At 35.4% G+C, this 27132-nt stretch overlaps 1 protein-coding gene across 6 annotated transcripts in view; it reads left to right on the top strand.

Moving 5' to 3' along the window:
* SGCG (sarcoglycan gamma) overlaps positions 1 to 27132 on the top strand; it is a 106168-nt gene that overhangs the window by 69025 nt on the left and 10011 nt on the right. For all 6 annotated transcript variants that reach the window (XM_072930780.1, XM_030275335.4, XM_030275344.4 and 3 more), the window contains 2 exons: positions 9495 to 9614; positions 14924 to 14996. In XM_072930780.1, the coding sequence (XP_072786881.1) occupies positions 9495 to 9614; positions 14924 to 14996 (193 nt within the window). The remainder of the gene's footprint in view (positions 1 to 9494; positions 9615 to 14923; positions 14997 to 27132) is intronic.

Genomic DNA, 27132 nt, shown 5'->3' with positions numbered 1-27132 from the left:
TTGGGATCCAGCAGAGCATTGATGAGCAACTTTTCAATGCTGTTGAGGCTGTGTAACTTCTGTGACAGCTCCTGTTTGAAGATTACCATTTTTATTCATATAATGTTTTGCAAGCTTCACTATTTTCAAACAAAAGAAAAAAAAAACTTAAAATATATAAAGGAGCCTGCTATTCCCGTTAAAAATGTATAATTATACAATGAATCACACTTCAGCCTTTAAATGTTTTCAAGTTCCCTTTTTATAATTCAGTTGATCATAAAGATCTAAATAACTTGTCTTAAGGAAATACCTCTAAATATTTATCAAAAGTAGTGTGATAAATAGGTGTGTGGCATATTCACCTTATATGCACAAGAGTTTGCTAAAGAGTTACTATCTTCCACAATTTCCAGTATGCTAGAATTATGTCTTAAAACTCTAGTCCTCTTATAAATAGGACTAGTTGCAATTTTGGAGTCTTATAGATAAACTTGGAATTGTTCCAGAGAGATGACAACATAATATAGCATCTCTCACAAGGTTATAACAAAAATACCTTTTAACTCATGGAAATTGTGATTCAAATGATCTGTTGAAAGAATTTAATAAGTCACTAAGAACATTTTAAATACCCAGTCTTCAACAGAAGTAATTCACACAAGAGATGTGAAACAAATCTTTACTTGAGTTTCTGTGAAATTCCCCCTATGAAGATAATAGGCACATATTATTAATTCCTTCATGAATCACAGATATACAAAAAAGACATAAAATGTGAGCAAATTCCAACATGATCACTCTGGCTTTAAAGATTCTACATGCCCCTCAGTTCATCTGTATGAAATACTTCTTGGAGGAGTTGTCTGGACATTGTTTTTTAAATCAAAGTGATCTAGATACTGAGTTTTATACTGTCATCCATAATTACACTGCTTTCAGAATTCTCTCTAAATGCAAATACTTCAAAAACTGCTTGCCAGGAAAATAATACTTTCAAAATAATAGGGATCATAATTTTAAAAAAAACCCCAACAATTACCTTCTTTACTCTTTTTGGACTTCAGTGGGCCCCTGGATGACAAAAACACCCATTTTGTTTTAATTACTTTTTACGAATAAACAAGAACAAAACAACATTAAAGGAAATAAGAGCTTTATTTAAGGGAAGGGATTTCTTTGTTAATATTTCTAGGAGAAATGGGACTTAGAAAGACATTGGCCAACAGATAGCAAGGAAGGAGTCCATGGAAAGCGAAGTTCTGGGAATGTACAGGCTTCATAGTCATAGGGAATTCAGAAAGTTGTGGAGAGAGTTGCTTATAGGCGAAGCAACAATGTGTACAGAACTGATGGTAAATATTCTCACTGCAGTAGCTCCTCTCCTTAAAATCATTAATAAAATTCAGGTGTCATTGTTATTTGCTTATCAACTTTCAAAATTGAAATATCTAGAACTTTCTTTGGTAATCCAAGAAAGCTGCTAATTATGATCTCCAAGATTTTTTTTCTTAACCACTTCAAAGCCTTATTCAATCCTAGAATAAAAGAGCAATGCAGCACTTGTGATTTATATCCTGAGCAATAATAAATCAATATAGTGCAAAAAACTTGTCAAACTTTTTAAATAATGAGCAGTGATAAATATGTTACGTATAAAAGAAACATATAGACTATATAATCAATTATCAAACCATTAAGAGCAACATTGGTATCAAATAGTAAATGATGTTTTACCTAAGTAAACATAGACTTCTTTATACAGCTTATCAGCAGACAAAAATAATACAGTCAGCTTTTACAGTTCTGCTCCAGTCATGGATAATGTCCATGAAGAGCAGCATGTTTCCAACTGTCTCTGATGAAAAGTAGGACCAGATTTGTAAGGTATCTGTCTTTCAAGAATTATGTAAAGAGGTTTCAACCTACAGAAGTCCCTAAGTTCTCCTTGTAATATGTCTTTTTCAGGAGAAAATTTAAGAAAAAAAAATTTAAACTTTTTAAAAAAAAGAAAAAAGGAAGTTTCCAAAGTCATGAAAGTTTTGTGGGAACAGATTCCAATAGAACGGATTGCTGATCTTCATCCTAGTTCAGTTTTTTACCCCAAGGAATAGTAACATCAGTAGCTTAGGTCAGGGGTTCACTTTAAAGTGTTTGAAGCTTGTAGGAATTTATTTAGATAGTTGGATTATGAAGCTTTTCTGCATTGTTAAGCATGAAATCAGCTTCACTCAGAAAGCTTGGGAATATGGTGAAAGTCAAAACGGCTTATGCAGTGTGAAAACAGAATTACAGTCAAATTCTGCTTAGAGTCTATTTTCATAGACTCTAATCTGAACAGCTGTTACAATGAGAGTATTTGTACTATCTCTTTTTTCAGACTGGAACAACATTCTGAGGAAACAGATCAGTGTCAGTACATCATACATTGCTTTAGCACTGATAATTGCCATTTAGAAAACTTCTGCTTTCCAAAGTCATAGCACGTACGGTTTTCTTATCAGCATATTAATATTTCTTTTCAAGTGATGATATTTTTTCATAAAAGGCATAGGACGAAGAAAACAGTGCTAAGGAAGCATGATGACTATAAGAAGAGTTTGATCTTGTTTTCACAGGGAAAACCCTGAAGCCAGTTTCATAAACTTAATGACATTGTAAAATCATTTAGCTTTTCCTTCTTTATTTTTCCCAGAAGTCTTTCATTAAAAATCCCATTTTTGTCCAAATAAATTCTTTCTTATCTTTAAGATAAAAGGCAGAATGTATTCCTTGAAGATCTTTGTCTGTAAGATGATTATTTGCACAACTTCAATTGCTGCCCAGCTGGGCTATAAGAAAGGAAGATACAACATAGGCGCAATTAATAGAAAGATAAATCTGAAAAATCATTGAAGTATTTTTGAAGTGATTAAATATTCCTGTGATCAAGAATTTAGAGTATTTATTTGAAAGGGATTAAAGTAGGAATGTTTACTTCCTAGAGTATAAAAATTTTAGCTATCAGTGAATCTGACCATGTAAAAACATACATGCTGCTTTATTTAAAAGTCAGATTTGGTTAGATAGATAAATATTAGAGAATTACAGGTGGCTGCTAAAACATTCTACAGACCTTTTAACCAATTCTCCTTTTTAAGAGAATATGCATTAAATGCACATGCTTTTTAATATGCATTAAATGCAAATGTTTTTAGTATTTTGGGAGAGCATTGAGTATTTGAATGTATATCATGTTGAAAAGAATTAAAACAAATAGCAGAAACCAATAAGAAATATTAAAGATATGTTTAAATGAGAGCTAGCTAAGCAAATCAAGCCGCAGTTTAATATTTAGACTCAAAGGAAAAGTATCCTTTTCTGAAAGAAACCATCATTGACGGTCTAAGCACCATGTAGAGTAAGGTGCTTACCATAGCAAGATATGCACATCCTGTCCCCACATATGATAATCTTTATGAAGAAATTGATGATGGTGTTCACAGTCAGACTGATTTAAGCCAGAATTAAAACATCCTCTAGGAGTTAATCAGATAGTGAGTGTGAGGGTGGAGGGGCACCAGAACAGCGTGCCCAGAGAAACTGTAGCTGCCCCATCCCTGGCAGTGTTCAAGACCAGGCTTGGATGGAGCTGTAAGAAACCTGATTTAGTGGAACGTGCTCCTTCACATTTCAGGGGGTTGAAACTACACATTCTTTACAGTCCCTTCCAACCCAGACCATTCTGTGATTCTGTGATAATGTGTATTGCCTACTTGTTAAACATGGCAGCATCACATTAAGGGGAGGTTGAACCTTGTTCAGGGGACTTGAATCCTATGCTGTCACTTTTCTTCTCACTTAGTCTAAAAGACGACATAATTCTACAGAGTTTGGCTCTGAAAAAACCCACTAATATGTGGAAAACCATTTTTTATTTGGAAAATAACCATTTGGGAGATCCTTGTCTCTCATCAGAGAGCAATTACTCATCTGAGTAGCTTTATTGTCTCTTTATTCCAATTGGAGGAAATATTTCAAAGTAGGTGAAAAAAGGGGAACTATTAAAGGTTTTTTAGTCTTCTCAATTTAACAGTTTTATTAAATTTCCAAATATTTTTTGGTTTCAGTGGTACAGTAATCATTAACATAAGTAATTGGGTGGTAATTGGAAGGTAATAGTTACTGCTAAAGGTGAGAATAGTTTCTGCACCAAAAATAATTGAATTTTTGGCAGTGGTTAATGCTAGATGAATTTGTAAAGGTTAGCTTAAAGTAGCTAAAATTTACTGAGACTATAATCTAAGATAGAATTTGGATAATTAAGTACTTCTAAAATCCTAGTCACTTCAGATGCAACAGCAGTTTTGAACCCTGATGACAGCTACTGCCCAAAGGAGAAGCCACGCCCCTATCTTTGTGCAGTAGGTCTGCAGAAGACACTCCCAGTCCTGATGGACAGTTTGAACATGTGCCTGCAGTGCAGCCTTGTGGCAATGAGCACTAGGAGCACACTGGGCTGCACCATCCCTCACCTGGGAGGCTGCGGCTGGAATTCTGTGGAGCCCTGTCCAGTGGGACAGAGGAGAGAGCAGAGGAGGTGCCCACAGGGAGCTGTTCAGATGGTCAAGGAGTGGAAGCACACGAAGTGTAAGAGTCTGAAGAGGTTGTGTTTGTTAAAACCTGCAAAAAGAGAAAGCTTAAGGAGAGCTTCTACATGGCACCTGATACTAGGAGGGCTGCAGGCAAAATAAATCATGGAATCATTAAGGTTGAAAAAGATCTCCAAGGTCAAGTCAGCCTTTGACCAAATAGCACCTTGCCAACTAAAGCATATCACAAAGTGCCACATTTACTCATTTTTTGAACACTTCTGAACCCACTTCCCTGGGTAGCCTGTGCCAAGGTTTAACCACTCTTTAGTGGAGAAACTTTTTCCTAATGTCAAACCTGAACCTCTCTTGGTTGCGGCCATTTCCTGCTGTCCAATCACTAGCATGAATCCAGACTTGAGATGCACACCAAGAGGGCAAAAGGCAATGGTCACAGGTTGCAGAGAGGCAAAATGCAACTGGATAGAAGGGGTGGGGGAAAATCACCACTGTTCCATGGTTAACCATGGGATGAGATTGCTCAGGGAGGCTGATAAATCCTCCGAGGTATTAAAATTTCATCTAGACAAGACCCTGAGCACCTTTATCTAACTTCCAAGTAAGCTCACCCTGCTGTGATTAGGAAGTAGGGCATAGAGAGGTGACCTCTAGTTTGCATTCTTCTGTGATTCCATCTTGCCCAGTCTTAGCTGACACGCTGGAAGGGCTCACATTGCTTACAGACCCCATGTCAGACTTTCTGGTCTGATATGGATGTCCTAGAAACTCTAGGACATCTGAAATAATCTGAAGGCCAGGCAGAGAGCACAACAGAATGTATAATGGTACTAGACAGCGATGTTGTGAATTGAATCATGCCCCATCTGTTCAGCTGATCCTCTCACACTGTCCTCTGCCCAGATCCAGTAGTATGCTTAGAATACTGCTAAAACACAGTGCAGGAGCTGACCCTAGGAAAGTACACTCATGGCTTTCTTTTTTTTCAAAAAAAAGAGAAAAAGAAGAAGAAGAATATCCATTCTACAGACAATAAAGTAGTTAAAGTACTCACTTAGGAATGAGAGACTCAGATCAGCTGTCCTCTCTGCATACAGGGTTTCAAATTATCATGCCTCATCTCCTTTATTATTTTCCTTTTCACCTTATCTGTTTGAGGATTGTGTGTTTCAGCTTTTCCTGTTGAAGTACATAATGCAACAAAATTTGGATTAATTAAGCCTGTGAGAAAAGGTGACCAATTTTTTAAGATCTCTAGACTTGTGATTCAGTCACAGATCACAACAAAGTATAAATAGTGTTGACAGTAAGGCACTCTTACTTTGATCTGAGAGGACGTAATGGCTTCATCCATTGAATAAAAGGAGAACTGAGAGAAAAAGGGGAAACAGGAGCAACAATTGTTCTATTCATGTGTTAGAGTTGTTCAAACCTATGAGAGATGTATGTTACAGACATAAAATGTGCACGTGCAATGTGCACATTCTCTGTAGTAATACCTTTGTTCTAATGAAATACCGTATGTTCCATATGAAAATATAACTAATTTTATGTTTCTGAAAGTAAGGACTTTACATTTATTGGTATTGTATTCTATCATTCATGGAATGAGAACTCAATCTGTAGGAGTATTACATTTTTAATACACTTTTAATGATATCTTCTTTTAAGTAAGGTGCTTTAGTTTAATAAAAATTACCTAAAAAAGGAAATTGCATAGGAATACCAGAGAGCACACAGGATTTTAGTTTATACCCAGTACTTCAATGATTCTAGGTGGTAGAAGAGCAAAGCATACAGAGTAGCTGATAGCCATAGGTTAAATGGAAATGGCAGATAAGAAAAGAGAGTAAGAAAATAAAAGTTATTACATTACTTAATGATAGAAGTAAATCCAATGTTGGAAAGCCTTTTCTTCTGAAAGATCTAAAGAGACGCTAAAAATGCTTAGTATTTGGTAGGACTGCCTGCAGATAACATGTAGGCAGACTCTTCAAATTTCAGAGTCTTCAGATTTCATTGGCATTAAGCATTTCTTCTAAGCTATTTCTTTTATGGCTGGTCCTGATTTTGACAGAAGATCCTTTGATGTCTGGTACATTTATATTTGTATTGGCCTGGAATTCAAAGGTTGTGTAGCAGTAGAAGACAGTTTATTAAAATGCTTTTCAACTGAAATGGAGTTACTAAACAAAGAGCTTCCTTCCCTGGAAAACCTCTAGGGAAGTAAAGAGTGAGGACAAATGAAAATGAAGACTGTTTAGCAGTATGTCAATTTCTTTTTGGTAAAAAAAAAGTTCACAATTTAAAGCAGCATCCTCAGTGTCAAGAGGTATGTGATGTGAAGATCACTTACAAGGTCTCTTCAGGGCTGCACATTAAAGGAGGAAACACACAGAAACAATGGGCAATAATCAGCCTGATTAGCAAGAATAACCCATTGACCTCGAAATTTGTGTGACACATCTGACAGCAAGCAGACAACAAACAAATACTTTCTATAACCTGCATTGTCAGGTTGCATTTTTAATCGTAGGATTTTATCAGCAAATATGATTATACAGTATTATTTGACTCATATGTAGTTAATACACTAGGGTGGTAAACAAAACACATCTAGGCATTTGGAGATTACACTTTCAGATACTGAGTTTGGCTGTTGTTTGTGAGTTGAAAATTAATCTCACTGGGATTATGATACAATTAGTGTTATTGCAATATAGCTAGTTTATGTGTATTGTGGAATACCATTAAGAGAAATTAATGGTTACTTTTCATTACATAAACTTATTCCATTTATGTAAAAGCCTATTTTTTCTACTTGAAACTCTGAGATGTCTCATCTCTAGCATGAATAAAACATATGCTTGAATTTTGTTTACCCTAGCATTCCCTCTTAATATTTAAAATACATCAGTTATTATTCAGACCATTCTCTGATAATGAAGATTATCTATAGGACTATCCTTGTTTTACATTAGTGGGGCACTTGTGTTAAGAAAACTGTAGACCTAAAGATTCTTGTTAATGATTTATTCAAGTGTGCAAGGTCTGAATGCAAATCCAGCATGGGCAAGGCCATGAGTTGGAGTTTCAGAGACAAGTTAAGGTACCTTTGGAACATACAAAATGTTCAGTGACTGCTCTCATAGTGCCTGCAGAGTTTTTCCTTAATTAAGCTAGCTTTAAAAATCATGGGTTTGGATGAGTGGGAAGGATGACGGACCAGCCCCTGCACTGGTAAAGATGATAATATTCATTTTACTCAGGCCTTTGATTTGTTTGAAAACACAAGGATCTAGCTACACTACATAAAAGGCCAGTTTCATGATTGTTGCTGGGCACAAACAGGAACAATCACTAAACCGTAAAATTACTCGGGTTGGAAGGGACCTTAAATAAAACCTTAACCAAGATTCTCTAGGAAACCATTGACAGGGATCCATCCCTGCCTCACTTACCCAGAACTGTTTCTTTTGCTGTAAAAAAAAAAAATTTAAAATACTGTTTAAGGCCTTTTCACTTGACAACAATATTTTCTGATGTTACTGTTTGCAACATACTTCTCAGAAATAAAGTTGTGGGCTTCAGAGTAGCTTTAGAGAAGAGCCAACTTGCGGTCCATAAGGCTGTGATTGGGTGCACATGTGCTGCAGAGCATAACATAATGCAGAGCTCAGCCCTCTATCCTCACCATTTTCAGGTAGAATCAGTATTGGGTTTTATGCCTTAAAATTGTTGCCCTAGTTTAGGACATTATGGCTTCTCTAATTTTTTCTTTGTGTTTAGTGGACACCTAAAATCAATGTTTCGCCTCTGCTGAGTGAAGCAATAAGCAATTTGTATGGAGCTTTATGGTGTGCTTCTCTCGTACCAGCTACCAACCTGATTTTGTGAAATACCTGCATGTATTTAGTGCCCCTTTAACATAAGATCTTTTTAAAAAAAATCCTATTTCTTTTGAGAATTACTGTCTGGAATATATTTAACATTTATGGGAGCAGACATGGGAAAACAGATTCTTAATGGGAAGGAAGCAGTTCAGTGCCTCTCAGTCCTGTGGATAGTCTGTGAAATACATTTATTAAAAATTGCTGAAAAGGAGTCTTAACTGCTTTGACCATTCTCTGTAATTTTAATTCTGAATATAGATTTATGATGACAACTCTATGTAATAGATATTCAGGCTCGATGTGGTGTGAATTTTAATTGGTCAGATTGTTAGAAGAGAGAATATTACGGGTTTAATTTTTAGCTGCTTGCCAAGCCAGTAGTGTAGAACAGGAAGTTTTAGTGAATTTAGGATCTGGAACTATGCACAATCTCTCTTGCTTGTATTATTTTCACTTTTGGAGTACCAGAATCAATTGCAAATATTCTGGTAGCTTTTTGAAACCATTAAGAACATGATCAGTAGCATTTGTTAGATATGTGGAGCCAAACTGGCATCTGTTATGAAGAGCTGGGGTCCTGCTCTTACATGGAATGTTTGTAGCTTTAAAGCATTTGAGCCTCCCTAATGAAAAGAGATGATGCTACAAAGACTTTGATAATTAGTTTCTGTTTCCAAAAAAAAAAAAAAAAGTAAAAGAAAAGATAGATTAATTTGATCAAAGCAGTTTCAACACCGAGAACATGAATGTTAGTCTGGATCAATTTATGTGGGAATTTCTAGATTCCCTGGAAACACAGCTATAAAGGAAGACTCCAGGCATGGTTTTAAGCAACAGATTAGATCATGTAAATAGACTTAACAAATTTCAGAACTTACAAGGGCACTATCCTTAGAATATCTGAGTGCTTCTTGACCTTCAGTGTACTTAAATGAGTTACTACATGATTAACACACCAATTAAAATTTTTAATTTATATATAAAATTAAAGAAATATGTCAAAATTATTCCATTATTCCACTGTGTTTTGCAGGTCCTAAAATGGTAGAATTCCACAGTCAGCAATTTCAGATCAACTCAAAGGATGGCAAGCCACTTTTTACAGTGGATGAAAATGAAGTTGTAATTGGCACAGATAAGCTTCGAGTCACAGGTTTGTAATGGTATAAGAAATGCTCAGATAATACCCATATGAAAGGAACAATAAAAAGGGCATTTTTAAATATGTTATTATCTCTTAAGTTCTTGTTTTACCTCATTAGGAAACAGAAATATGAAGATAATCTGACCTTTTTGAATAAATAATCAGAATTTTAAACACAAAATTATTTTTATATACATATATACATGTTTATATAAAATGTGTAAATATTTCTCTATGTATGTGTTTTATTTTAAAGCCATTAGTAACTGGAACCGTAATGGTGCAACTTTTTATGAATTATTTAATGATTCCAGCGCACGCTGTCCAAAGCTGAAAAAATTCTAGATATTCCACTCTGAGTAATAATGAGTCTGATCTGTGGAAGCTTTAGGGAGAGAAATATCTCTCTGATATTTTTATATGGTTTTGTCTTTCAAAGCTACTGTATTTCTGTTCTGTGAGTAGCACATATGTCACAGGAAGATATTTGTAGTATATCTTAAATGTCACCTGTCAAGAGAAAAGTTTGACTTAGGCTTTTTCTTCAAATCACTGAAGTACTCATTTACAAAGTAATATGTCAAAGTTATCACAAGAAAAGCTACTTCCTTTCATACAACCTGATAAAGTCAACCTTCATTTTTTAGGTGTAAGGTTGCATTAAAATAGATATATCAAGGTGTGATTTTTCTTTGAGCAGAAGAATCCATCAAAGGAAATATTGAAATTATTCTATAATTTCTTTTCAATTAATTTTTTTTTTTTTTTTACCTGATTGCATCTGTCATGTTTGACCGTCACTAATTACTGGTCCTCTGAAATCTTGAGGTCTTCATTTTCATGAATAGATTCATATTATTTCACTGCCAAAACTATAAGTATAGTAGTAACTATACAATTAGTGTTTCAAAGCCAAAGTTAAGTTATAATAATTGTGTTAATAAATTTTGTTTATGCCTGAGGGTCTTATCTTAAGGTTCTTTACTTTTTAACCTAATTGAAATTACAACTTTGTTTAACCAGGAAACCATATCAAATAATTATTGTTTGCCCAAGGGATGCTAAACTTTAATAGAAAAGTGTGTTTAACAAAGATATGAAAAACTGCATAATTGTTAACTGATTTGGAAAAGGTCTGTCTCTGCTCAAAGTAAGTAAAAATCATTCATACACAAGTTGAAATTGTTATGCTAATATTAATGACTCACTCATCCAATATTAATCTTTACAGTGCATTGATAATTATTTACTTCAGATATTGTACTAAGACACATTGCCTGTTTCTTTTTTTACACTGTAGTAGAATTCAAAAGGAAATACATTAAAGCCAGTGAGGTTATTTCAGTGTAAAATTAATGTAAATGAGAGGAGATTCATGCCTACTTTGCTTCAAATTAATTTATTAAAATTGTGATTTAAATGATACTATTAGCATGAAGGATAAATTATTGTGATTTAAATGATACTATTAGCATGAAGGATAAATTAATAACACTAATATATACTGAGACTATTTTTAAACATTTTAGATAGAGAACAAGATCAATGTGAAATAAATTTTGAAAAGTTCATACCATAAAAAACAGATAAGCCTTGGCTTAAAATACACAAAGAACATTTCACAGTTTTTTTATGTACAGTGTAGTGAACTATGTGATTTTACTTCTCCTTATTTATGTGAATAATGAAAAGCTCAGTAATGATTTTTAGAAAACCTGACAGTTTTCAACTAAAATATAATATAGCAGAGAGCAAATGTGTATGATTTATGATATTTCAAGACAAAGGAAAATGTCTAAGAGTAATATAATCCAATCCAACACCTCAAGAATTGTCATTTTCCTACACTGTTTCAGTCAGACTTTCTGTGGCCTGTGTAGAATAGAACAGTGCAGATCAAAGAAGGGCAAATGCCTGAGGAAAGCATGGACCAGGAACGTGCCCCCGATACCCTGCAGGGTCACTGGCAGGTCTGGGTGGTCACATTTCCCTGGAACACAGAGAGATGCTGGCAGGCAGAGCTCTTGTGCCCACCAAATGCTCTTCTCTGCTTTGGGGAGGGCTCCAAGGCTTGTCTCTGCCTTGGCTATAGTGGATAGGGGCTGAGCTCAGGTGCTCAAACATTAACATCCAGCTGTGTGTGAAACACCCTGGGCTGTGTGAGGCACCACATGGTATTGCTTTGTCTCCAAGAGATGCTTCCCGTGGTCATGGCAGCTGGAGGCCAAGCAGGATGCACAAGGGTGTCCCAGATGACAGTAAGGACATAGGAGGAGGCAAAGAAACACTGCCTCTGGCTCATCTGTGACTTCTACGTCACAGACACATCTCAGTGCATATGAAACTGAAGCTGGGCTTAACCCTTTGTGAAAATTACTGCTCCTGAAGGAGCATGGACAAAAACTGCATCCTCTTCAATATTATTTCAGTAAGGACCTGTGTTTTGCAGGCATTTATTATATTGCTGTGGCAGTACTGAGCATCCGTGTTTTGTTCTGGGAAGGTTCTGCTCATTCAGCTGGCACTGGTGACAGTGAAACCACCTTATAACTGTATTGGCTGGCTTTAGAATGTCATCTTGGTAGTCTCATAGAAACAGAGAATTGTAAAGGTTAGAGATCTCTAAGAAAATATCCAACCATAAACCTTACACTGCTATGTTCACCTCTAAATCACATCGCCTAGTGCCACATCTACACTTTTTTTTTTTTCCTTAAAGGAAAGCTGATAGGGCAGAGAGAATCAGGTTTTTTTGTGGAGCAGCATATTTATATTACCCTTTCTCCAGTTTACTACTTGCCCTTCTGCTTGTTTGTCTTTTATAAAAATCCCCTAGAGTATTTACTCTGTTCTGTGCAAAGGTTTTCAGTTTGCGTAGCTAATGCTGAAGTGCAATGTGACAGTATGTGTTTAATTTAAACACTTCTGCTCAGAAGGTAAGTTAAGTAGGAGGCAATTTGAGGGTATGAGTAAACATTCTGTTAGGCTGTGAGGAGGCAAATGGTCCTTGCCTGATAGGGTGCATGGGGTGTTAATGAATCTTGCTGACTTCAGTCCTTAATATCTTGTTCTTGTGTATTTTAGGAATAAATTACAATATCTTAATAAACAGTAGCCTATAAAATAGTAAATACAGTAATAGTCATACACCAGTTAAACTAGGAAATGAAGACAGGAAATCAATTTAAGGCCATTTTCCAAAAAAGGTTGCCTTGGGATTTTTTTTCTTTTAGTGGCATACTATTAAAACTCAATGCTGTTTGATGAAGAAGTTTTACTCACATTAAAGGCAAGGTTTTATTCTTGCTTAGAGGTGACAGCTCTAGAATATGGAAATAAGCCTTTTCATTCCATTTTACATCATTTTACATCTGTCCACCACCCAGAGCATTAACAGTGATGTTTAACACATGATGATTAACACATGAAACTGATATTTTTTCTGTAACCACTTACTTGTCTTTATAGAATCATGGGATCATAGAATCACTTAGGTTGGAAAAGAGCTCTTAAGATCACCAAGCTGAACCATTAACCCAGCACTGCTAAGTCTACCACCAAATCATGTTCCCAGGTGCCACATCTGCACTTTTAACATATCAGGGTATCCCTGCAAAATATCTTAGTTGTACCAAATCAGCATTTTCTGATAAACATTTTTAATTCCTTAAGCTGCAGAATAATCCTAATGTTAATGAAAATTAAATTAAATGTTAATAAAGTAGGGTTAAAGCTCTGTCTGAATTAATAAATTTTGTATTTTCCAGTATTATATTCATGCCAGTTTGTACATCTTCTGTAATTTACAGAAAGATTAATCTATTTAAATTTATGAGAAGAGTATCAACAGCTAAATAAAATTTAAATTCAAGCTTAGTAAATCAATGATTGCTCAAAGTGCTGAAGTGATTTAATACGGTAATTCTTGTAGCTTGTGTTCTTCTCTTCCATCCAAGGAGATTTCATTCTAAGGAATCAGGATTTCAGCTAAAACTCTTCTCAAAAAGCAGCACATTTCATGCCTTCTCAGGACATCCTGATAATTTTCCTGTAGTCCTCATAAAGTGATAGTCTTTCATTTTTAATGTTTTTTCTTGATTTCACTTCTTTTCCTTTCACCAGGCTTCCTGAGGTTTCCCCAATTTTAATTCTCTTTTTCCTTTTATATCACATTTAATACAATATAATACACTGCACTGCCATTCTCTGTCTAGACAGAGCCCAAATCCCTAACGTAGGGATTTTTACAACCCAGAATTCTTTCAAGAGGGTGGTGGCATAAAGAGCAGCCAGACAAGCCACCTTGACTAATATTCTAACAATTAAAATATATTGCCTTGCTACATATTCACCTGGAAAGTGCTCAGGTATGTGAAGCCTCAAAACCAGAGAAGGTCTCTCAACCTGAGACCTCTCCAATTTTTTATTCACAAAAGTGAAGAAAAATGAGTGTGTTCACAAAGCCAAGAAACAGAAGTTGAGAGGCTCCACCCTTGCAGTAGGTGGTGGTGTTCAGCTGCTTTTTTGAGCTGTCTCTGTTGCTGAGGGGCTTTTGTCCTACATCAGCCGATTCCTGATCCTAGTGGAGCTTAGGTGGAAGGTGGTCACCGGGCTGCTCATACTGAAATAATGCTAATACTCCAGAGAGCAGGAATGGAGGTCCTTGGAAGATTTTCAGGTCCAACAGGGAGACTGCTGGTGAGGCTGGGTGCCCACTGTTTCTTCCTCTTTGGAATGAAACTACTCATATATCAAGATGTAAACTATCTGATCCCATAGTCATTAACATTTTGCATGCAGAAACACCATTTCATATTCATCAAGTCTGCCTATAAATTGGGGAAAATCTTTGATAAAGCTACATGACAGAAGTTGTGATATGCATGGAGAAGTCTAAAATAAATATGATTATTTAGGACTGTAGTATTTGCAAAGATTTTATATGGTGTTAATTCTCTCTATTAACTATATTGAAAGTTACATTGTATAAATCTTATTTACCTATTTTATTGTTGCAAGTAGTTTAAAATTTATCTGTCTTCAGACCATTTTAAGAATTTACAGCTGTACATTTACATTACTTCTATATTGTATTTGTCCTAGCAATGGTGCAATGGTAATAACATAGCTATATTTCAATTGTCTTATAATTCTTATAATTCTTAACATGTTTTTTCTTATCTTGATGTCCAACATCGAAGTGGCCATATTAAAAAAAAAAACCACTCTTGCTATTTTTGGTTATATTTTAACTGTTACATTACAGTGGGTTTTTTGGGTTTTTTTTGTTTGTTTGTTTGTTTTGGGTTTTTTTGCAGGGCCTGAAGGAGCACTTTTTGAACATTCTGTAGAAACACCACTTGTGAAAGCAGAAGCTTTTAAACAGCTTAGGTAAGAATTTATGCATAAATCTAATAAGTAAATGTTATTTTCTAAAATATTCACTTTTTTTTTGAACACATGATTTTCAACCCAGAATTGCTAATAACTTTTTTCTGGTTTATGTGACAAGTTATTATATCGAAGGAAAATCATATATATTGTTCTGCAATTTTGAAATATACTATGAATTCTTTGTGGCTGATGGTGAATATATTTAAAACCTCTGTGAAAAATTTTCTGTAAACTTTTATTTTGAATTTTTGAAAGACTTTGAAATATGACTTTTTCTACTTCGATACAATATAAGTTGCTTGTCTGCAGTAGGCCATCAACCTGTAATTAGTCAAGGTTCTTTGAAAACTAGTATCTGAGGAAGCAGACTTAGAAGAAAAGTTTGGAAATGTATGAAGCTCTAATGTATGAAGATAATTAAAAAATGGTTTGGGTTACCTCAGAGAAGATGGTAAAAAGAAAAGAAGTGAAATAAAGAAAAAAACCATTAAAAATTACTAAAAAGCCGTTTGGGCTGAGAAAATCACTATTAAGTACTTTGTATGTTTCAGGGCTCCTTAATTCAGAGACAGCATTTCTTTGTGCATTATTCTATTTAATTCTGAATATCCCAAATTAGTTTATAATATGCTGGTTACGATGAGGTAATAAACTCAAATTATATTCTCTTCATGAACATGTTATCTTTCATTTTATATGCCAGTTCAAAGAAAGATTTGAAATGCAAGAGGATCTCTTTAATGATTGTATTTTCTGTCCTTTCATACCTTGGCAGTTTGCTACTTTTTTGTCATAATTTCTCTTTTTAATTTTCCTCTCCAATAGGGATAACTACTAAAGAGTAGTCAAGGCTGATGAAAGCTTTTAAAAATACCGTCTGTATCTTGCTCATTGAATTTTCAAATTGAGAATGACAAATGAGAGAGGGACTGTTAAGATAATTATTTTGATTTTCTCATTTATATTTAAGATTAACTTTACATTGTGCTTGCATGTGAAGACAGTATGAGCTCAAGGCATTATTTTTAACATATTGATGTTCGCTTTCAAAAATGTGTTTCTTCTGTTATGGTAGATTGTGAGAGACTTTGACCAATATTCTGCATTAAAAGTGTACATTGTTTTTTAGGGAGTGGGTTCATTATGTTGTAAATTTGACATTTTCTGTGGTTATCTTGACTTCAGTGAAGTAGGAAAACAAATTTCTTAATTGCAAAATCAAGAAGCTCTGCAAATTTTGATTTGATATGTATCTGTTATTTTCTGTGGTTGTTACATTGCTTCAAATGCATAATCAATTAATATTTTAACAGGGTTAATATAGTTTTATTCTACATCTGTTATGCAGTGTCACATTTCAAATTCTTATGTGCACTTTTGTTTAACAACAGTTACAATGTTCCTGACTATATACAACTATTGTTAGTATAATTTTTCTGCCTCTTTTTCAAATAGGATGACAGTAGGAAGGAAAACACTGAGCTTAATTCAAAGTGTTCCTAAAGTTCTCCTCCATGACTGAGTTTACGTCACAGCTTACCTTTAGTGATTTTTACCATGTCAACTATAAACATGCATTTTGATCTAGAATGTTGCTATTTGTTAGCAGAGCTCAAATGTAATATATAAAACCCCACTAGTTCTGTCTTCAATTAACTTAAAATAGTGGGAAGTACAGTCTTCTCCAGAATTAACAGAAGTTTGGTAGTAATCATTGTGATGTCAGGGAACTAGCAACATGGCCACTGACACACTTGTGGCTGTATTTGACATGAATCCAGAGCTGCTAAATGCCTGTGCTAGAAACTGAGTCAGCTTAACCCTAAGAAAACTGATTCTCTGGGCATGAGGCTGTGCAATGTATACACCACTCACTTGTGTTAGCACAGAATAGCTTGGGCTGGAAGGGATCTTAAAGATCATCAAGGTCCAACCCTTCCTGCCATGGGCACCTCCCACCAGAGCAGGTTGCTCGGAGTCCCATCCAGCCTGGCCTTGGACACCTCCACTATCCACAGCTTCTCTTGGCATCCTGTTCCAGTGCCCTACTATCCTCACAGCAAAGATTTTTTTCCCAGTGTCTAATCTGAATCTTTCTTCCTTGCTCTGTCACTACATGTCCTTGTAAACATCCCTCTTTTCTCTCCTGTCCTGGTAGGCCTTTACCCAGAGCAGTTCAGGATGTCTCAGTCAGTTTCTTTTTCTGTCATAATCAGTGTCAATGAAAGCAGAGATGGCAATGATTTCATTTTTTCATGAAGGGCTTCTGGAAAGGTTTAATAAGGAAATGCACTGGTCTGCGGTGCAGATGGTAAATGAAGATGTAGGCAGAGAAGACCCTTTTGTCGAGCTGGAAAAAGGTTACTTTCAAGGGTAATCTTAAATGTCAGCATAAGCAAAATTCATGCATTCTGTTGTGAAGGAGTTCAGACAAATTTACCAAAAAAATTATATTTTGTAATGCTTCATAAATATTCTCTTTCATTCCACACGGTTAAATGCAGGAACCTACCCACTGAAAAGCACTTCAGTATGAAAATTTAAAATGCAGTTTTCAGTATGGGTTTCCTATTTTAGATTTGAAAATGCTTCCTTTCCAGATTAGGTTAGTGAGCACAGAGTTACAGTTAATATAACATATTTTCTTGCCTTGAGCCTTATCTCCACACTTTCACTATCTATTAATCTTCTGATATTTTTCCTTTATTTTTCCTTCAGTGGTTGTGCTGTGCCATGTGGATGTGATATGCTGGATGAATGTGTTATAAAATGCCATGGTCTGCAGCATTAAATGTGGAGAATAGTGTTTTGAGAAACTCCATCCACTACACATGGAGTTGCAGGTATCAAGGAGCTGATTGGAAAGCTGTTAATGCTCATAATTTTTCAGCTCGTGTCATATGAACGAGGGCCACATTCTTTCTTTGTCATTCAGATTTAGAACAGGATTTCAAACAAAGCTGACACAAATGGCCTCTGAATTGTACATTCTGCTGGCTTTCTTGTCCAAATGCCAAATTTCAAGATAGACTGCTCTTTTGGAAACAAAGAGATATGTGTGTTAGAACATGTCTTTTTATAGCTAACTTATTGAGACAGCAATGCAATTATACTGCGGTCAGTAAATGTCGTTTCATTTGTAATTTGAAGGAAAATTATAGAGTCCTTTTCAGTCTAAAAGATCAAATTTTGACTCACTCATCAAAAAAAAGGAAATGTGCTCGCACTTGCTTCCAACTGGTAGGAAGAATTAAAACATCATCTACATTTCAAGATTGTAGCTTTCCTAAATTTAAAATAACATTGCCTACTTTTTAATTCCTTTAGTGGACTTCTCATATCTAAGCAAGATACATAATTTTCATTTACAAAATATGTTAAAACTTAAGGACCAGGTAGACACCTAAAAATGGGACCATACATGTAAGAAGTATCCAACTGACATCTCAAAGACAGGTTGAGAGTCACCAGGGAGGTTTGGAAATATGCAGGAAATATCCTTCCCAGACAAATACCATTGAGGAGATACCTGGTTGAAAACAGCTGATTGTCATAGTGAGAACAGAAATATGTCAGTGATTGCCAAGATCCAGCTCTTTATTCCTGCCAAGCTATTCTGTAGCCTTTTCTGTGGATTTTCATGAGGCCTTGGACTTTATGTATTTTGGCACCTTGAGAACATGCCTCAGTCAGGTCTCCTGGGGCTTCCCAAGAATTTATTTAGCTGATTCCTATAACTGGATCACAGAAAAGATTTAATGGAAAACAGGTGTCTTGCTTCCCAGAAAAACCTGAATTTAAACAGAATTAGGAAAGCTCATGTTCAGACACATACTTTGTGACCCAAAATGTAGGTCAAAAATCTGTAACAGCAGCTACTGGAACTAGATGATGTAGACAGATACATTTATAATAGTTCCCTAAAAGCCATCTTTTCCCCAGGTTCCATGTTAAGCACTGGAAGTAGCCTCTTCTGATGTTATCCAGAGTTTCATGCCAGCACACATACCTTTTTATATCCCCTGTTATCAAATAACATCCTCTATGAAAACTGGTGTCTAAGTTTAGACATTTTTCCAGTCTGATGCTAACATATTTTTCTGATAACTTATGACAGCTTAGAATATTATTTAGCCTATTCCTGTATTCCTCCTAAATTTTGTATCCTTGAATAACATGGAGTTCATACATAGTTTTATGATTTTGATGCTGTTCACTTCTTGTGGTCTACATGGCTTGTGGTTTTCTAAGGGAAAACAGTGGATCAGCAAAATTCTTTAAATCTCAAAACAATGTTTCTGAGCTGAGCATTTGCATTTCCCAAACTTACAAAAATGTGCTTACGAATGTGGCACTTTTCCATTTATCAACTAACTGTATACTATGAATAATGAATATAATGCTTATGAATTAGTACTATCTTTGTTCATGTTTGCCATGTACGTATGGCTATCTGACTGCCAACAACTGTGTCTTCTGAGCAAAAATCCTGTGGGAAATCACTTTTAGTACTCTCATCTGGTGGTATTCAGACTGTTTTTTAACTAAGGGTTTACATCCAAGTTCAGAATGATTCACATAATTCCACTATTCTTGATTTTGGAAAACTCTATAGCAGGAATGATATCACTGTTCCAGAGAGTCAACTTTTGTCCAAGTATGATTATAAATTTATAGAGAGATATATGTTACCAGAATATAAGTATATTTAATGGTTTATGGGTATATACTGAACAGATTTCAGTATTCCCCAGGGAAATGGATGTATTCTAAACAAATTTTTGTATTAAATAAACCTTTAAATGTGTAATTTAAGAAGCATTGTTTTATATTTAAGTGAAATATCTGTCCAACACTTAAAAGCATAAAAATATATATTTACTGATATGTGGCTGACATGTTACAGAATATTGATAATTTGAAGGCCAATTGTATGGTTTCTAGGTGTCTATATATTTATAATTGACATATACCCTTTAATTTTACATCTGTTCTGTGGCAACCAGTTACTCTACTGATGGAGATACAGCTTCTAATTCTCTCAGATTCTTTCTGAAGTCTTATTTTTATTCTTTCCAGTCCCCGTTGATATTATTTTTTCCTTTTGCACTTGAAGCATTTCCTATGGTTAAACTGTGTAATAAGACAGAGAGAAAGCTAGAAACTGAATTGCTGGAGTTTTATGGCTGTATGAGTAAGAATTATGAAGGAAATCTAGTGAAATGTATAGAAGCCAACCAGGGGAAAAACGTTTGCCAAATAATTGTTTAATCATATTTGTAATACTAATGCTTACATGCTAATTGCCTAAAAATACCATCTAACCAATTGAAGTACAGTCATTTTGATTTGCATTCATTATGTAAATCAAAAGCCCAGTCAGTCAGAAGAGAATGAATTATATAATGGAAAGTAAGACTAAGGTTATGATTCAGTGTTTGCAAGGCACCTCTGTTCCCTGACTAGTGAGATATTTCTACTGCAGTGTAATTTTATGAGCCCTAGCCTTAATTTGCTAGATATAAATTTACATTCATATACTTTTTATAATCAGGTTAACTAGCACCATAAAAGACTTGATTTGGAAACTTTAAAGAATTTATTTCCATTCATCTGATGGATTCAAATGTGTAAAAAGGCGTAGTTCAGAAGGATTGGATAGTACAGGGCATCATGTTGATCATCTTTTCAGAAGCATGACTTGGATATTTTAAAGAAACTCTTTCAACAAAGTCTTGTGTATTACATCACATCTGGCTGTCTTGTAAGCAGTGATTTTACGTGTAAATGATGAACCTAAAGTGAAAAGAACTTTTCAAGCACTGTCATAAATGACTTTTACTTGCTCCACTCACATGACTGATGTTTTTCCTAAGCCTCAATTTTTCAGAGATGTCACTTAACACATTAAAACCAATAAAAGTTGTTTCTGCTGCTTGTGTGGGGCAGTCATTTAAGTATTTTCCATGGCTGCTTGTGTCAGTAACACAAAGAGCAAAGCTGTAATGATGAATGCACCTGTTGAGCTGGGTACCTGACAATGTCAGACTGCTCAGTGAGTTTGCTAAAGTGAACTTGTCATCAGTGATTACAGCATATTCCACCAGAGCACAAGCCACTATGAAAACTTTGTTAGAGATTGTCACATTTTTAGACACCACCTTTCAGGTAACCACCTGGGGCCCTGTTTATGAGCCTGATTGTGTTGTCACTGATCCAAGCTGTAATACTGTGTTGAGCAGAGCATGCCTTACATTATCTTTTACCTATATGCATATCTGCACATATATCAAGAGAACTGAGGAGGAGGCAGGAATCAGGAGACGCCCACCAAAAGGATGTGGGTGTAGCAAACACTGGAAAAAGAAAAGGGAGCGTTTCCTGCTAAGAGTAGCTTTTCCAAGACGTACTGCACATGTACATCATCACTGCTCACTCTATCCCCTCTCCCTCAGACTCTGTGCACGCTTGTGATACTTCACTTGTGAGGAATCTGATGTCAGTGTGGCACGTTCAGCCACTGTACTAACAATCACAAGAAGGGGTATGATCTGCTTTTCAGCAAAACCTCTTTACTTGAGTGTCTGTTTTCATAGAGAACATATGGACACTGAACAGCATGTACTGAAGAACTCCAGTTACTTGAAATCTTGCTATGTTTCAGCATATTACATTAAAAATTGCTTGAGATACATATAAAATAAAGGCATGGCAAATCTCAACCTGGAAGGTAATTTTATTAAACTACTCATAAGGAAAATGCTAACCCCATATTTTACAACAATGATGCAAGTGCTGTTATTATATGATATTAAAATTTTATAATACAAGACATTATTTTATAATATTATTAAAGTAATTTGAAAACTATAGCTATGTTGGAAACATCTGTGATGTGCCAGATTTAATCACATTCACTGGGGCCTTGGTCATTTTTAATTACCTGGAGATTCAGCGCATCATAAAATTGAGGTCATCATAGAGACCTCGTTTGAATTAGCTCTTAGCACTCTTCATCACAACTGTCAGTCTTGATAGAGGCTTCTATTTTAATCATATCTTAGCTTTAGTCTTCATTCCTTCAGCAACGACTGACAGTAGGCAAAGAGGAAAAAACACCTCAATATTTAAAAATTATGGAGAACTAGTAAACAAATAAGTACAGTGCGATAATCATATCTGCTATGTTTTGGAATACATTATAAATGTTATTTTAAATTGCTTTTAGAGTCTTTTCAAGGTGCCATTAAAACTGGGAGCTCTTTTTTTAAGAGAATACATAAATGCATTTGTCCTAGAACCTTGAACACTTCTTTTATGTGGCTTGCATACAAAAAAAAAATTATGTTAACCAAAACTTTGGGATCTGGAAACATCTGTTATTCAAATCTGGCTTTGTAATTCTGCTTGTGCACAGAGATCCCCCCTAAGCCATAAGTAGTGTTAGTGCCTGGTGTGTTTATGCTGAACAATTCCCTTGAATCCAGAATCACATAACTGAGCTTTACTGGAATCATCTGCTGCCATGCATTTCAGATTTACAACATAAATACAGAACTAACTTGGAACACAGGCTATTTCAAGAAAGGAAACTGTACTAAGAATTTTTTATTTAAATTAAAGAAAAATATGTTGAAGAAAACAGCAGCTGACGCCTTCAAGAGTGGCAGATACTCCCAATATTTAAGAACGGCACCCAAAAAGAATGCAGTGCCTTGGTGTTCTGCCTTTTATCATTATCCTTGATCATTTTTAGCAGAAGGCAAAATGAGCTTTAAAGCCCAGTAGATTTATTTATTTAAAAATCAGCTGTGCTTCCTATGCATATGGAGTAGGGCAAAAAAGTGAAAACATGCAAAAACCCCTTCATCTGCATGTGCCCAACATTTTTGCTGATTCTAAATGATTTCTTCATTGTTCATAAATGTGATTTAGCTGATGGTTCAGCACACACTCCTGGTTACCATTCATCTCTTACATATTTAGGCTGCATTCATGCAACTAAGTCCAAAGCTAGAGGACCTTTGTGTGCTCAGAATAAGCAGATGCATCTCAGATGTCCATCCAGGTTTAGAATACTCCTCTCCCTGCAAGCAAAATCATTCATTCATTCATTCATTCATTCATTCATTCATTCATTCATTCATTTATTCATTCATTTACTGAAGTGGAAAGGGATCCTCCCACAAGCCACCCACACAGAAACTAATATTCCTGCAGCTTGGCCCCAGGGGTTTACAGCTGTTTGGGCAGATGTTCAAGTGGAGTTGATTCAATTTATATGGACATCTAGGTGCAGATACCTGTACTGCATCTCATCCCTTTTGGTAGAAGGCAACAGGTAATGTGAGGGCACTTTACAGAGATATCTAAAACAGAGCAGATTATTTATGCTCTAGCACTAGTTCTTTCTTTCTATTAATTTTGAAGGATGAATGGGGGATCAACGGCATTTCTTTAGGAATTCTGCACTTGCCAGCTACACCATACTTGGTTAAGGTCTGAGGAAATAAAAATTCATCATAAGAAATGAGGCACTATACTGGGAAATGTTCAAATTGCAGAATAAAGGCTTTCCACTTTGTACCTGGTGTTTCATAAATTCATCTAAATTGCTAATCATAGTTTCTATAACCATGTGACTAGGATTAGAAATGGCTGCCAGTTACTGGTTCTTGTTTCACATCAGGCATGAGGTTATGAGTCTTCCCAAGCTAATAAACAGCTTGGAATGCTATGACTTTTTCTTTTCAGGAAAGTCATGACACCATCATATTTACCTAAAAGAAGTATCCTTTCTTAGTTGGTAAAAATCTATAGTTGTCTTATACTCACTAAAGACTTTAGAGAATCTCAAATACAGTCTAAGTGTTTTCCTTGCTATCAAATTTCTGAATCTCTTCTTGGTTCAAAACCATCTCTATATCATCTGCATCAAATTCAGATTTTTTTTTTATACCACTTGTGATAATTGTGCATCTCATGTATTCACATTTATATTTATTACCTCATACAGTTCTTTCCTTGGCTCCTCTAATTCTTGTTTTGAACATTTTTCTGGTTTTCTATCCTACACTGCACACTCATCTCCAATGTCCTCCTGTAAATGACTTATTTCTTAAAGCTTATGAATATTCAAATATGTATTAGAAAAATAGCACAGTCTCCCCTTTCTTCTAATGCGAGGTCATCAGATTGCCCACAGCCTGAAGCACAACAGAGTATGGAACCCTTATATTGTTAGTGCTTTTCTGTCATGGAGTACTCAGCACAGACATCATCAGAGGAACACAATCCAGGCTGATTTCCTAGGTCCTGCATCTCTAATGTTGGAATATGTAAAAGTTAGACACCCTGATGCAGCACTAGGGCACATAACAGACTTGACTCCAAATCCAAGATCTTGGAGGTATAAGCCGGTGTTAAGTGTGTGGATAAAATAATTTAAATATAGGCATAAATAAGGATAAATGGATTAATTTATATACAGAAAATTAAAATTACAATAGAATCTGATTAATTATGTTTTTATTATCATGGAATGATTTTCTTAAAGTAAAAAGAATAAAGAGTCTAAGATCCATTACTGCCATGGCTCAATATTCCAAAAGGTCATTACAAGACTGTTTTAGCTTTAGAAAATGGATTCCCTACATGTTGCTTATTTGAGTTTAGTGAGTAGTTGTGATCTGATTACTTGGTTTCTCCATTACATGATTTTATCATTTCACTGTCACTCCCCTTCTTCCCAGCCAAGCTCAGTAGGCCCAGCTGTGTTCTGTATGATGAAAACTCCTTCCCAAGAGTTAGAAGAAAGGGAAATATGAAAGTGGTTCAGTGAGATTTTTTTACCCTCTAGATATGAGAGTCCTGAAATGGATGAGTAATGAACTGCTTCCAGGCCTTACTAACAGAGACCTCTGGGAGGGAGTCTAATAAACATGAAAGAAAGGATCCTGCAGCAGTATTATACGTGCCACACAGAAGTCCTGTACTGCCGGTAGTAATGACTTGCTTGTGTGTCACTCGTTAGGACTGACCATCTGTGTGCATGAACATGAAGACCACCAGGAAAAGTAGAGCCTACTACAGCATTGTGTAGTTATTTCAGGGTAGTTCTGCTGGTATGAAAGTATTTGGGATGTTTCAGTGCACTACAAGGTACATTTCTGTCTATTTTCAGAAGTCAGAGGTGGACAAGCTGTCAGCAAAGCACAGCACATTTTGAGACTTCCCCAAGTGATTGGAGGCAAAAATGATGGACCTTCCAAAATGACATTTTCATTAATGTATTTAAGCAATAAACAGAAGAATCAAGGAAAAAAAAAAAAAAAGGTTACTTTTAAAACAAATTAGAACCGATTGCTCTAATTTGCATCTGATTATGATATGCTCTAATATGCATCTGATTAAAATTACTGCATCATTTTATAGTCTTTAAGTTACAACACAGGGTCACTGAAGATTTTGTTTAAAACACTTCAGGACTCCTGTAAAAAAGGAGGTGCTTTATGAACAGCTGCTTTTATTCCAGCCAAATAATTTTTCTCTAATGGAGTTCCTGTACATACACTTGCCTCTAAACAGATATTTTCATAGTATGTTTCTCTGAATTCACTTGTTCTCTATGTGTTGTCTTACAGTGTTATCAGACAACTTTTCTCTCTTTTCACAAGAGACTGGTGATCTTTTTTTATTACTGACACAAAAACTTTGAGTTAATGATTTTGGCATGGTTAAGTTGAAACCACAGCTTTAATATTAAGCTGTATCTCATGCTACCCTTATGTTTTCCTGTATTTTTTTCTGCATTAGAAGAGCCAGATTAACTTGGTAGAAAATTATTAAATATTCTTAATTTTAATTTTGAAATAATTGCTGTAAAATTTTGATTCATTAAAAATATACTGGTTTACATATTACATTTTATTGTGGCATAAATAATAAATTAACTTAGTGTATAGGAGCTGTAGATATTGACATTGATCTTACTGAAACAGAATATGCATCCTAGTTCAGGCAACTCACAGAGGCAATAGTCCTTGGAAAATTATTTTTTTGAACTAAGCTACAAAAATTGGGAGATAGATTATAACTGTTGACCAACTAATGGGCTTGACAAGGAAAAATGAACACAGTTTTTAAGTCAATTTTGCACATTATGTTTCATTTAGTTTAAGTCAGTGAAGTTCAGACTTAGAATATCCAAGTGAAAAAAGGCAATATGGAAGACAATATCATCCAGGTGGGAAGCGATTATTCCACCTCTAAATGAAGGAATTCAATAGGTGTGATGCAAAATGGGACATTTTAGAAAGAAAAATCAGTCAGCGTTTGAAAGATTTATAGAAGTTATGTCAAACCAGATTTTTGTGCTAAGGCTTGACTAAGTAACTCCTATATTTTCATTATGCAGAAACTGACCAGGGAAGAAGATTTAATGAGTCATTAGTATTTTCTACTCTTTGACATTCAGTAAGAGCTATCACAGTTTACTGTTGCATACTGATACTTCCGTGTCCTTAAGATAGACACAGTTGATGGAATATGCTGTGAAACTCATTTTTCCTCTTTGCAAGGAGATGTAATTTTAGGAGCTGTTCCAAAGAAAATGCTTTTGCAAAATACAGAAATGAGGCTTATATCAAGACTGAGGTCTCAGTCCTGTTCTTTCGTCCTTCTTTGCCTTTGGACCTTCTGGCAAGCAACCAAAACCCACAAGGCAGAACACCAAGTTTGGGTAATCATGTTCTTCTTGCTACATCCTGATTTCCCTCCCCGCTCACCTGACCTAAAAACAGCAAGCTGCTGAGAGATAAGTGAATGTGGGTGGGCAGTGGAGTAGGCATTACTCCATGCCTGCTGCTCACTCTCCACCTCTAGAACTCCAACCCAGTTTTGCTCAGTTCATGTCAACAGGAATCCAGATTCCTCATAAAGAAAGGATATGGTTTGAAATTGTGTGTACTGCACCATAAATAAATGCTGAAAATCTCTTTTTGCTCTGTGACTAGTGCATGCTCTGCCTGTGGTTTACTGTCTTACAATGTCTAGCTGCATGGCTGGGGAATTAGACTGCTTTCAGACTAATCAAAAAGTCAATATACTTCTATTGCCTTTTAAAGGTTAAGGT

This window comes from Taeniopygia guttata, chromosome 1, assembly GCF_048771995.1.
Source record: "Taeniopygia guttata chromosome 1, bTaeGut7.mat, whole genome shotgun sequence".
Taxonomy (NCBI): Eukaryota; Metazoa; Chordata; class Aves; order Passeriformes; family Estrildidae; genus Taeniopygia; species Taeniopygia guttata.
The sequence above is the reverse complement of the archived record's forward strand: the minus strand, read 5'-3'. Positions and strand labels throughout refer to the sequence as shown.